Source organism: Primulina eburnea, chromosome 2 (assembly GCF_022965805.1).
Source record: "Primulina eburnea isolate SZY01 chromosome 2, ASM2296580v1, whole genome shotgun sequence".
Lineage (NCBI taxonomy): Eukaryota > Viridiplantae > Streptophyta > Magnoliopsida > Lamiales > Gesneriaceae > Primulina > Primulina eburnea.
Window position 1 is genome coordinate 1,752,350 of NC_133102.1, and position 11,369 is coordinate 1,763,718.

The following is an 11,369-nucleotide window of genomic DNA, read 5'->3' on the forward strand; positions in this document are numbered from 1 at the left end:
CTTCTCATATTCACAATAAAAAGTAATACTCTTAGCATAAAAAATAATACTTTTTCATGGGTGATCCAAATAAGAGATCCGTCTCACAAATACGACCCGTGAGATCGTCTCACACAAGTTTTTGCCTTACATTAAAATCAATAAAATCTGAGTCATAAATTGGTTTATTATATACATCGGAAGGTTCTTCAGATCCGAAGAAAAAATGTGGGGAATTTATATTATATAATAGTTCTGCGAAAAAATCAATTTTTTTCCCCTAGAGAAGAAACAATTATTTTACTCGTGAGGTGAATGGAAAAAGAAAAGGACTTGCTTGAAAGACGCTTTGTGTACGTGTTAAGACTTAACGGATATACATACACATACACATACATGTATGTATATATTGTATATATAAGAGAGAGTCGGAGAGAGATCGGTTTATTTGTGTGAATGGAGTCGAGTGTAAATGTGGGAGAAACAGAGAGTTGAAGTAAAGAAAAGCCAAAGGGGTTTTCATCTGTTCCTATTTCACTGGGATCTTTGCGTCTTTAATCAGATTTTTTTGATTCTTTCAGGATCGTTTGATTTTGCTTTTGTTTCGATCTTTATGTGTTGATTGTTTTGTCTACCAAAAGTGACTCAAATTTTCTCGGGTATTCTTGGGTTTCTTGTGCTGATGTGAACCGTTTTGGGTGAAAAATGAGATGTTGGATGGCGAAATTGATGAGACTGCGATTTTCTGAGATTCAATTTCTAAATTTTTTCCCTCTTTTTCAGTAATATTAATATTTGAGTTTGTTTAGATGTCTCTGCAGATGGGTTTGCTTGCCTACTGAAGATAAGAGAGGTAAGAAACTGGAAATTCTCTGGGTTTAATTTAGTTTTCTTGATTTCTAAATGTTCTGCGTTTTCTTTTGTGGCAGTGCCATCACTGTATGACGCCTTTTAAATTGTTGAAGGGCTTCCCGTGACCTAAAGTTTGGGTTAGATTTTGCGATAGTTATTGCTAAAACTGCAATGATTACCTTTATAGAATCGAAGGAAATGGTGAAAGAAACTGAAAAATGTTTGGACTCTCAGTTATGGCATGCTTGTGCCGGTAGCATGGTGCAAATGCTGCCGGTTAACTCGAAAGTGTTTTACTTTCCTCAGGGACATGCTGAGCAGGCTTCTGGAAATGTCGATTACAGGAATTTTCCTAGGCTTCCTGCTTACGTACCGTGTACAATTTCTGCAATCAAATTCATGGCAGATCTCGAAACAGATGAGGTTTTTTCGAAAATTCGTCTGGTTCCGATTAGCGATGATGTTGATTTTGATGATAAAGGGGTTTTAGGGATTAATGGGCCTGAGAATCAAGAAAAATCCACTTCGTTTGTCAAGACATTAACACAATCTGATGCCAACAACGGTGGGGGCTTTTCGGTTCCTAGGTATTGCGCAGAGATAATTTTTCCTAGGCTGGATTGCACAGCGGATCTTCCGGTTCAGACAATTCTTGCCAAGGATGTTCATGGTGAAACTTGGAAATTCAGGCATGTTTACAGAGGGGCACCTAGGCGACATCTCTTGACCACGGGGTGGACTAGTTTTGTGAACCATAAGAAGTTGGTGGCTGGCGATTCCGTAGTGTTTCTGAGGGCCGGAAACGGCGATCTTTGCGTTGGGATTAGGCGTGCAAAGAGGGGAATTGAGATTCCATCAGGATGGAATCCAGCTGGGGGGAATTCTACCATGCCTTATGGAGGGTTTTCGACTTTCTTGAGGGATGATGAGAATAAGTTGGCAAGAATTGGTAATGGGGTTGGGAATGGAAGTTTGATCGGTAGAGAACGAGTGAAGGTAGAAACGGTAATTGAAGCTGCCACTCTTGCCGCCAGTGGACAACCCTTTGAGGTTATTTACTACCCTCGAGCTAGCACGCCCGAGTTCTGTGTTAAAGCTTCTCTTGTAAAGGCCGCATTGCAAATACGTTGGAGCTCGGGTATCAGGTTCAAGATGGCATTTGAAACAGAAGATTCATCGCGTATAAGTTGGTTTATGGGAACCATATTGTCAGTCCAGGTTGCTGACCCAATTCGCTGGCCTGATTCTCCTTGGAGGCTTCTGCAGGTAATATATTTTCTGTTGAATGTTGTGTTTTAACTTGTTACATGATCCCTATCTGCGTGATCATGATTTCACCTTGATCTTTCATTTTCTTTATGATATATTTATCAACATATATTCGTACATTACATGATACAGTTACCACCTTATTGTAATAGACTCAAAACTACAATGAACATAAGTAATAGTGTATTTATGCTGCACCTTCTGCACGAGCACCAATTGCCATGGTTTGCATCAGTGAAAAATGCCTGCTGTCCTATTCCCTGTATTTCGTGCTGATCAAATCTTGGGCATATATGCATCATACTTTGATTGCAAATATTCTTATTCATTTTCATTTCGTACCTTGAACTGTGGGAATAGTCGGATCAAAAAACTTGCCCCTAATTGTAGTGTGCATTAAAGTTTGGATGAAAAAACTCTTATAATTGTTGAGGACCTTATGATAAATCAACTATGATTCACGCGACTTAATTACGCCGAATCGATGCAGGTGACTTGGGATGAACCTGACCTACTCCAAAATGTGAAACGTGTCAGCCCATGGCTTGTAGAGTTAGTATCAAACATGCCGGGCATTCATATCTCGCCTTTTTCACCTCCGCAAAAGAAATTAAGACTACCTCATGAATCAGATCTCCCACTTGACTCCCAACTTACGTTCCCATTTCTTTCAGGCAACAATCTCCTACTTGGGTCCAGCATCCCCTTTGTTTGTCGTGAAGACAACACTCCTGCTGGCATGCAGGGAGCCAGGCATGCTCGATATGGATTATCATCAGATTTTCATCTCAGTAAACTGGAACCAGGTTTGTTTCCAGTCGGCTTCAATCAAGCTGTTGTACCTACCGGAACCCCGATTCCCTACATAGCCACCAAGCCTGGCAATATTGAGAACATTTCTTGCTCACTGACCATGGGAAATTCGACTCAGTGTTCAAAGCTATCTGATGTTTTGAAGGCAACCCCTTTTGTGCTTTTTGGTCAACCAATACTAACAGAGAAGCAAATGTGTACTAGCTGTGGTAGCGACACTGTTTCTTCAATCCATGCGGGTAACGGTTCTACTAGCCCTGCTGATAAAACAGGAAATGGTTCAGATGGATCTGGTTCGAATCAGAATGATGCACTGGAACACACTTCATGTGATGGTCTGAATCTTGAAACCGGTGTTTTCTTTGAATCTGAGGATATGGGTCGCACCATGGACCTTTCTTTGGTCAGTTCATATGACGAACTTTATAGAAATCTGGAAGATATGTTTGGGGTCCAAATTTCAGATCCACTGAATGACGTCCTGTATTGGGACGCCAAAGGTGCAGTCAAGCAACTCAGTGAAGAACCATTTAGGTCGGTCATCTCATAAATATTAGTTGAATTCATGTGCTTTCTCTTGTCATTTCTACTTCAAATCATGTATTTGGTACTTTGCTTTGTCAATGTTGCAGTAACTTCAAGATGGCCGCTAAAAGGTTGAGGATTTTAACGAAATTCACATTGCCAGAACGCAGGAGTGTGGACTCGTGACCATACAAATGGAAACTCCCAGTCTAACTATGAATAACTTCAAGCTTACCTCTTAACAACAACTCAAGAAGAGTCATTCCTGGATCATGGGGGACTCGACCCAAGTGACAAATCGACCTTTCGAGCTATGTCATATAATATCTGTTGGGAGGATTCCTCTTTAGTTGTTTTCTTGTAAAAAACTAAGTTCCAAGTTTCCTGCATTTTTGTATGGTTTTAAATTTTAGGCAACGGTTTCGAGAGTCGAATGTAAAATAGGCCACTTCTTCACACTTTGCCTCGCCATTTTGGAGAAAACTTAGGTTGATTGCGATAGCCCCCTTTTGTCAAATAAAAAGGAAATATTAAATTCATTTCTGTGAGAGATAAAGCAAGCTGTTGATTTTGTTGTAGCATGTACAAGAATTACTTATTTATTAAACTAAAGAAGAGGATCCTTCGGCCTGATGACAAAGATGAAGCCCAAGACGTTTTAGGAGGAGGTGGGACCAAGTACACGTGCATGAGGCTAGGCTGTAGTATTATCATCTCTTCTTTTTCAAATTTCATCATTTATTCTTCAAACTAAATTATCCTTACAAATCAAGCTAACTTAATAAACCGTATCGAACTCTTGATCATTTTGCAATACCTTGTCTATTTCACCAATTCGGACGCCTACTTGATGATAACACTGATAAAATTCTTTGCGATTTAAAAATCTGTATTGTATATTAAAATTAAACACAGTGATGTGTTGATAAAACTTCCGGTTTCCATCTTCCTTAACTTTCTCCGTTTCAACCCCCTACATCCTCAGATTTTCAATCAACCAAGTTTAATAATTATAAGACTAAAAAAGAAAATCGTACATTTAGGGTGTGTTTGGTTGAGTGGATTAGATAAGGATGGATTAATAGTCAAATATTTATCGTTAAAATTTTAAGTTGTTTTAATAATCATTTTGACCCGGTTTAAGATCTAATTTTATAGATAACTATTTGATTAATAAAATTGGATCTTAAATCGGGTCAAAATGATTATTAAAACATCTTAAAATTTTAACGATAAATATTTGACTATTAATCTATCCTTATCTAATCAACTCAACCAAACACACCCTTAGAGATTCCCGAAAATAAATGTCACTCAGTTAACATACTAAACAGAGAAAGCCATTTCCTGAATGTGATTTCTATTTTTGACCCATAGTAGATGCCATTGTTTCACCAAGGTAAGTAGATTTGGGTGAAAAGCAATTTAATAAATTGTTGGTTGATGTTCATCAAAGTTAGAAAAGTAATGGTCCCGCTTATCTGCTTACTAAAAACAATACAAAAACTACCATAAACGGCAAAAATCATAATTACAAGATAATATATTTGGTGGAGCTAGCAAGGACAACGTTACCGATTGTTTTTAGTGTTTGTAATCGGGAGATTTTATGTTACATCGGATGAAATACTCCTGTCTTTTCTTCGTATGTTTGCGCCTAAAAAAGAATTATTGACGTAGTGCTCATTTTTTTTGTAATTGAGATGCTTACGCGAACAACTTAACTTCTTGAATAAGAACATAAGAATGAAGTATTTTTAATATAAAATGTCTGTAGAGTAATGGGACCGAAGAGACAGAGATTTGGAGACAAAGACAGATGGTAAGGGACCGATAGCATAACAAGCAGCAAATGTATTAATCACGACAGCGACTTATCCATGGTGCTCCAACTGAAATTTACAGTCGGTTGACAGTTTTAGTTAATATTTACTGTTTAGGGAAAAAAAAACAAATGAAGTCGATTAAGTGATTGTCTTTCCCAAGTATTTCAAGCAAAATAATTTGAGTTATTTTTATTCAATATAATATTTTTTAAAATTACGATCAGGTTACAGTGATCGGTTTACAGCCCTCGTTCATGTCGGAAAAAAAAAACTTTTGTTTAAAAAAAGTTTGCAATTATTTATAGACAAATGTCAATGGATAAGTTAGCTTGTATTGAATACAAGATTAAATATTTGAAATTCTCTCTCTAAAAATTGGACCATTCTGCCAACAAAACGTACCAACGATTAATTCTTGTTTACCATGGTTCCATTGCGCTCCAAGGGTTGTGGAAAAAAGTCACTCTCGTTCAAATTTTTTTTAAAATTCGATGCCAGAATTTTTTATATTATCAGTTTCGGATATCCGAATTTTAAAGAACATCTTGTAATTTTTGTCATCGTTTGAATGAATCTAAGTTTCGCAAATTCATGTACACACCACATTAATCAAATTAAGGCAGTATCCTGAAAGTTCATTACATAAGTCCGGTGAAGGTAGGATTATTTTGAATATCGTTTGATCTTATTTAATTGCACACGGGTCATCATTGGACGGGTTAAGATATGAGTAGGCCTCTTGTGAGACGATCTCACGACGAGTCTCCCCCTAAACTGCTTATTTGGTGAAGTAAGGCCCTCAGTGGAACGCAGATCTTTTGTTAAGACCCTCACTGGGAAGACAATCACTCTTGAGGTGGAAAGCTCAGAGACAATCGACAATGTCAAGGCAAAAATTCAAGACAAGGTATTCCTCCAGACCAGCAGAGATTGATCTTTGCTGGTAAACAACTTGAGGATTGCAGGACACTTGCAGACTATAACATCCAAAAGGAGTCCACACTGCTCTTGTTCCTTGAGGGGAGGTATATAGGTGGAACTACTTGTCTAAGACTCGGATGGGGAAAACAAATTGGAGGACGGCCATATGTGCCTGTGTTGACTTTGGAAGATGAATATCTCTCTCTTAAATTGCATGTGGATTACATTAGGTTTTTTTTCCTCAATAGATACATTTGATTTGTTTCTGAGCTTGTGTAGAATTTTAAAACTGGGATCCAACGTTTATGGGTAAAATTTCAAAAAGACGAAGGTGAGATGTTTGGGGCATAATTACACACATCCGTTGAAAAGTCCATAACCCAGAATTCTGGTCGGCAAGTATACAATTCACAAGTCGGAGACTAAATCCAATTCTCAATCCATTCAAAGAAAGATCAAAGAACGAAAGTTTTTTAGTTGGAGGGCCTCTCCTCGGAATTCACCACTAAACATAGTGTATCGTCTGAGGTTTCATGCCATGTCTGTTGTGATCCATATCCGAAATCAGCTGCTACTAATATGTCCACCATGCAACAAACATCATCATCTATTGCACGCTACATCTCAACTTCTCAGCTTCAAGCTCTTGTTTCATTAACTCGACCCGTTCAAGTAAATCCATGTTTTCCTAATAACGCAAAGCAATTAGCTAAAAAGTAAATGTCACGATGATATTTTTATGTAACATACCTTTTGCAGAAACTCCATTTTCTCCTTCAGAGTTCTGGATACTTCACCCGATTCTCCATTAGACCTTTGAAGCTTTACAAACACAAACATAGAATTAATGTGTCGTGAAGATAAAACTCAAAGGTCAATCGAATAACATAGTGTGAACAAATTATCAGCCATCCTAAACATGGCAACAGAAGGGAAGGTGTTGCTATCGCCATTTTCACAAATAAATCTTACTGTTAACTCAAATATGTCAAAAATACAAGCAACAGTCTCCTAGAGCAACTCCAACTTCGAAACTAACATTTACTCTGAGACAGGAACAATAACAAGGGCACTTACTTCATTCAGCTTCTTGGAGCACCTACCAGCCTTCTCTACCTCAGCATCATATCTCCGTCTCCACTCTGCAGATTCATCCATCGCTTCTCTGTTAGCAAGATCAAATTGTCTCCTAACAAAATTAAATGGGTACTCTTATAAGGAAACACTTTTGATACTAGAAATCATGTCTTACCAATCAATACCATACCACCATTATTATTTCACAGTTTGTATATAAAAAATGCCTCAAAAGAAAAAAGAACTTTATTCCTACTGACCCATTCCGGGAAAAAAAACAAAAACAAAAACAACTGTGAGCTGAATTAAGTGTCCCATTTTTTCAGGTAAACAAACTTTGATCTTCTACTTAGATTAATAATCAATACAACTCTGTTCATTGTGCTCGATTGTCCAAACAGGTATATCGATTTCCCGCATGAAATATTTGCATCAATTCTATAAATTAATCAATCAGTCGATCAAATCGACAATCAAAATAGCAAATTGATATGAAATAAAAGTGATAATTAACTCGAAAACTAGGAATATCACATACCTCAGTAATTCAGTATCACGAGAGGAGTTACGATAATCGACAGTCCAAAGCATGAAGTAAACGGCAATTCCCAAAAGCATTACGAACCCTAAAGTTTTTAAAATTTGTCTCCTCTGCGCTCTCCCCATTTGCTCAAACCTTTTTTTTCCACTATTATTTTTTCCACAACAATCTGGCCCAAACCAAACTCCGATTCTTGTGCAGTGGCACTGGCACGCTTGGGAGGGATGGAGCTCTCTTCTTTTATACTATTTTTTTTTTTGAGAGTCGGACCAAATTTCGAAATTTATAAGCGTCATACGTACGTATGGATTTTCACTCAATAATTTCATATTTTTTTTTATGAAATTATGTTATCATTCAATTTTGTAAACTGATATTCGATTCCATTCGAGTTATAAAAAAATTTTAATCTAGTTAATCTATCTCACGGATAAGTTCTAAAATTAATAATTGTAAACTTTTCACGAAATATTTTAACATCTATTCAAAAGAATATAAATAAGTAAAAATTGCTCTGATATACCTAGCATAAGTTATCATATATTATATTATAATATTCGAAGAAATTGGGTAGATAACCTCGGTCAACTTTTTTTAAGAAAAATATCGTCCTCAAGTGTATTTGAAACATACTTGAGGAGGTCATTTTCTTAAAAAAAAATAGTTGACCGCGGTTAAAAAATAAAATACCCCAGAATATACTCTCATATTACATCTAATGATCTATAATTATTTGCAATCAATGCATACAAAAATGAGCATGCATAAATAATCTATGTTATATTTCATTATAAATCTAATTAGGAAAAATAAATATGGAAAATGATAGTTATAAGTGAATAATAAATTTATTAAAATATGTTCTTATTACAACATTTAATTGAATGAACCAAAAAATACAGATGAAATACGAGTGCGAGAAGAATAATTAATATCATTAATGACTAATTAATCATTTTGGTTAGTCTTGCACTCCATTGACAAATTTGTTGGTTTGTGGAATTTACAAGGATAGAATTCTTGAGCAATAAAAACAAGTGTTGATATATTTTATATTATCCTTTCATTTTCGTTTCCTAACTTAAGAATCACCTTCGCCATTCTCACTGATTTTACTTTAAAAAACGCCATCAAAATCATACTTTCCAAATTTCAGTTCTATTTCCGCATTGCTAAGCTAGTTGAATCAGAACCGATTTTGATTTTCTCATTCATTTTTACTTTTTATTCCTGAAATAATTGAAACCATAATTTCCTCGTTTCTTATTTTAGTAAAAATATATGTTGTTCTAAAAAATAAGTTCAATCTCAGTAGTCAAAAGCTCCTCCAAACAAAATTGGGTAAGCATAACTTCATAAATTCGAAGCGTCGTAACTTAAAAAATCAAATTTCAAGATTTTATATCTTTTTAGGTTAGAATTTATCATTATTACTGAAAAAATTAAAAACGAATAACAAATAATTTTTATTTGTTTTCCTCTCAAATTTAGTGTTATGTTATCTCTCATTAAGTTAGTTTATTCATATTTATTGATATTTTAGTCACAAATGTCGAGAATATGATAAAAGAGACACATTTTGGTGACAAAAATCCACTAAAATTCATAATTTTTGATAATCAACACCAGTCAAACATCTAGGCGCCTCTCTCACGACCCTAAAAAATTACAGGACATAGAAAAGGCGCTTAAGCACCTCATGTGAATAACAGGCGGCACTCTAGAGGTGCCTTAGCACCTCCCCTGTGACCTGGATAGATGTCGAACTACGATACCATATACCGTACCGTAAATATCGGTATGAAATTTTTTCATACCGATATCGATATCGGAAATTCGGTATACCGTCCGCACATTCGGTCGGTATACCGAATTTTCGATGTAAAAAAAGTTGATACTGGATACCGTATAGACACCGAAAATTTTGTCGGTATAACGAAAAAATGTGGGTATACCGAACGTATACCGAAATTTTTTCGGTATATCGAATAAAATATTTTTTTTTGAGTTTTGTGTATTTTAGGTTTAATTTTTATTCATGAAAATTTAAATTTAAAGTTTCTAAATGGACAAATGAGCGATCCAAGAGTGCAATAAGATAATTATTTTTACCATTATTTTATCCTCAAAACGATTTTCTATTTCTTTTTTAAAAAAACCAATCTACCAATCTGAAGTTGACTTCTATATGCTATAGCCATAACAAGAAACGTAATCAATCTCATTTTACAATGGTATGGAATTATACAAAACAAGTTGATGAAACTGTTTATATATTAAATTAAAATCTTGAAATGAAGGTTAGCCCAAGATTCAATCATTTGTTCACCACCACTCACCTTAGTCTTCAATGCCGGTTTTCTTCAGAACCGCATTTCGCAAGTTACTCAAATCCCTCCCTTTCAACGTCCTGCCCACCCCTTCCTGCACGGACATGGAAGCGACTCTTGTCCTTGCCAAATACTCGTGTGGAGGTATTTTGTGATCGTTTCCGCCTTCCTCGTCGCCTTCGCGATCTCCTCCCCGATCACTGGCGCGGGTTATACACTCGCTATGGACGATTTTGAACCAGTTCGGGATATTTACTGGCAGAGATTTCGATCCTACGGGCAACCGATCCACATCAACACGCCTCCTCGCCGGTATTCGAAGTGTACGCGAGCTTGAAAGTACAGTTTTGCCGCCTTCGGGTAGAATGATTTCTCCGACTTTCCAGATGTCAGCTTCGTCGAATTCGAATTGATCTCCGCCCGATGCAGGGTTGAGCTGGTCGACGCCGCTGCCAAGATAGCGGTGGCTCCTCTCAGCTGCCATTGGGGAGGAAAATGATTGAATGGAGAAGTTTAAATGTGTGACACACGACAGAACCGCTTTATATAGTATGAGCGGAGCATGGGTTTATTTGTCATTCTATCAAAATTTCTCGGTAGTTATGATTGACATTACACGTAAATTTATTACATGATTTTGTGATCATTTTTGTATTTTTTTTACCCAACTTAATAAAAGTATTAATTTTTATATTTAAAATATTATTTTTATTATAAATATGAAACATTTCGACCTGTTTTACGGATATAAATCGATGAAATTCTCTCATTAGTTACCGGAGACTTATTCTTGAAATTATTATAGGTATCAATTAATTAAATTACTTGTTGATAAAACTATCTGAAAAAATGAAACGGTAGTTGAATATTGTTGTTCTGGGTGCCCGACCCAACCCAATTGGATCGAGTAATTTTTGAAAATGAGCAATTTTTGAAAATGTCGGGTTCGGGTACCTGAACCCACTCATATTTTACACCCGAACCCAATAGTATGTTAGTTGGGTGTGTATAATCGGGTTTGAGTACCCGACGTATGGGTCCTAATTGTTTTTAAGATCTAATACGAAAATTAATCAATTAAGGGATGAATTCAAGATTGTGAAATTTAAATTTAATTTCTTTATAATTATACTTTGTGGATAGTAAAATAATATTGAGCAAATATTATATATAAATATGAATTTGCATAAATTGAATGACAATATGACAAAATAATTTCAATTTCCCGAAAATGGA

General features: G+C 35.9%; 3 protein-coding genes across 4 annotated transcripts; 1 reads left to right on the forward strand and 2 right to left on the reverse strand.

Annotated features, from left to right (window-relative positions):
* Nucleotides 1-246: 246 nt before the first annotated feature.
* On the forward strand, nucleotides 247-3,894 carry LOC140817700 (auxin response factor 18-like). Of its 2 annotated transcripts, none has more exons than XM_073177425.1 (4): nucleotides 247-832; nucleotides 909-2,097; nucleotides 2,591-3,447; nucleotides 3,546-3,894. In XM_073177425.1, exons 2-4 carry the CDS (start codon nucleotides 1,003-1,005, stop codon nucleotides 3,622-3,624), a joined length of 2,031 nt encoding a protein of 676 aa, XP_073033526.1. In that variant the 5' UTR covers nucleotides 247-832; nucleotides 909-1,002; the 3' UTR covers nucleotides 3,625-3,894. The 2 variants fall into 2 exon arrangements, with proteins under 2 accessions (XP_073033526.1, XP_073033535.1); XM_073177434.1 differs by having other exon boundaries at nucleotides 945-2,097.
* A 2,646-nt stretch (nucleotides 3,895-6,540) lies between these two features.
* On the reverse strand, nucleotides 6,541-8,046 carry LOC140824456 (uncharacterized). Its single transcript, XM_073186043.1, has 4 exons — nucleotides 7,801-8,046; nucleotides 7,263-7,374; nucleotides 6,936-7,007; nucleotides 6,541-6,873 (listed from the first exon to the last, which is right to left on the reverse strand). Exons 1-4 carry the CDS (start codon nucleotides 7,926-7,928, stop codon nucleotides 6,793-6,795), a joined length of 393 nt encoding a protein of 130 aa, XP_073042144.1. The 5' UTR covers nucleotides 7,929-8,046; the 3' UTR covers nucleotides 6,541-6,792.
* A 2,097-nt stretch (nucleotides 8,047-10,143) lies between these two features.
* Nucleotides 10,144-10,617, reverse strand: LOC140823981 (protein S40-4-like). The gene has a single exon (XM_073185586.1). It carries the CDS (start codon nucleotides 10,615-10,617, stop codon nucleotides 10,144-10,146), a length of 474 nt encoding a protein of 157 aa, XP_073041687.1.
* Between the last annotated feature and the right edge of the window lie 752 nt (nucleotides 10,618-11,369).

Coding starts and splice junctions, on each gene's coding strand:
- LOC140823981 (XM_073185586.1), bottom strand. CDS start 10,617: ATGGCAGCTGAGAGGAGCCACCGCTATCTTGGCAGCGGCGTCGACCAG.
- LOC140824456 (XM_073186043.1), bottom strand. CDS start 7,928: ATGGGGAGAGCGCAGAGGAGACAAATTTTAAAAACTTTAGGGTTCGTA. Junction 7,008..7,262: donor GCTCCAAGAAGCTGAATGAA/GTAAGTGCCCTT, acceptor GTGTTTGTAAAG/CTTCAAAGGTCTAATGGAGA. Junction 6,874..6,935: donor AAATGGAGTTTCTGCAAAAG/GTATGTTACATA, acceptor TTGCGTTATTAG/GAAAACATGGATTTACTTGA.
- LOC140817700 (XM_073177425.1), top strand. CDS start 1,003: ATGATTACCTTTATAGAATCGAAGGAAATGGTGAAAGAAACTGAAAAA. Junction 2,098..2,590: donor CTCCTTGGAGGCTTCTGCAG/GTAATATATTTT, acceptor GAATCGATGCAG/GTGACTTGGGATGAACCTGA. Junction 3,448..3,545: donor CTCAGTGAAGAACCATTTAG/GTCGGTCATCTC, acceptor TCAATGTTGCAG/TAACTTCAAGATGGCCGCTA.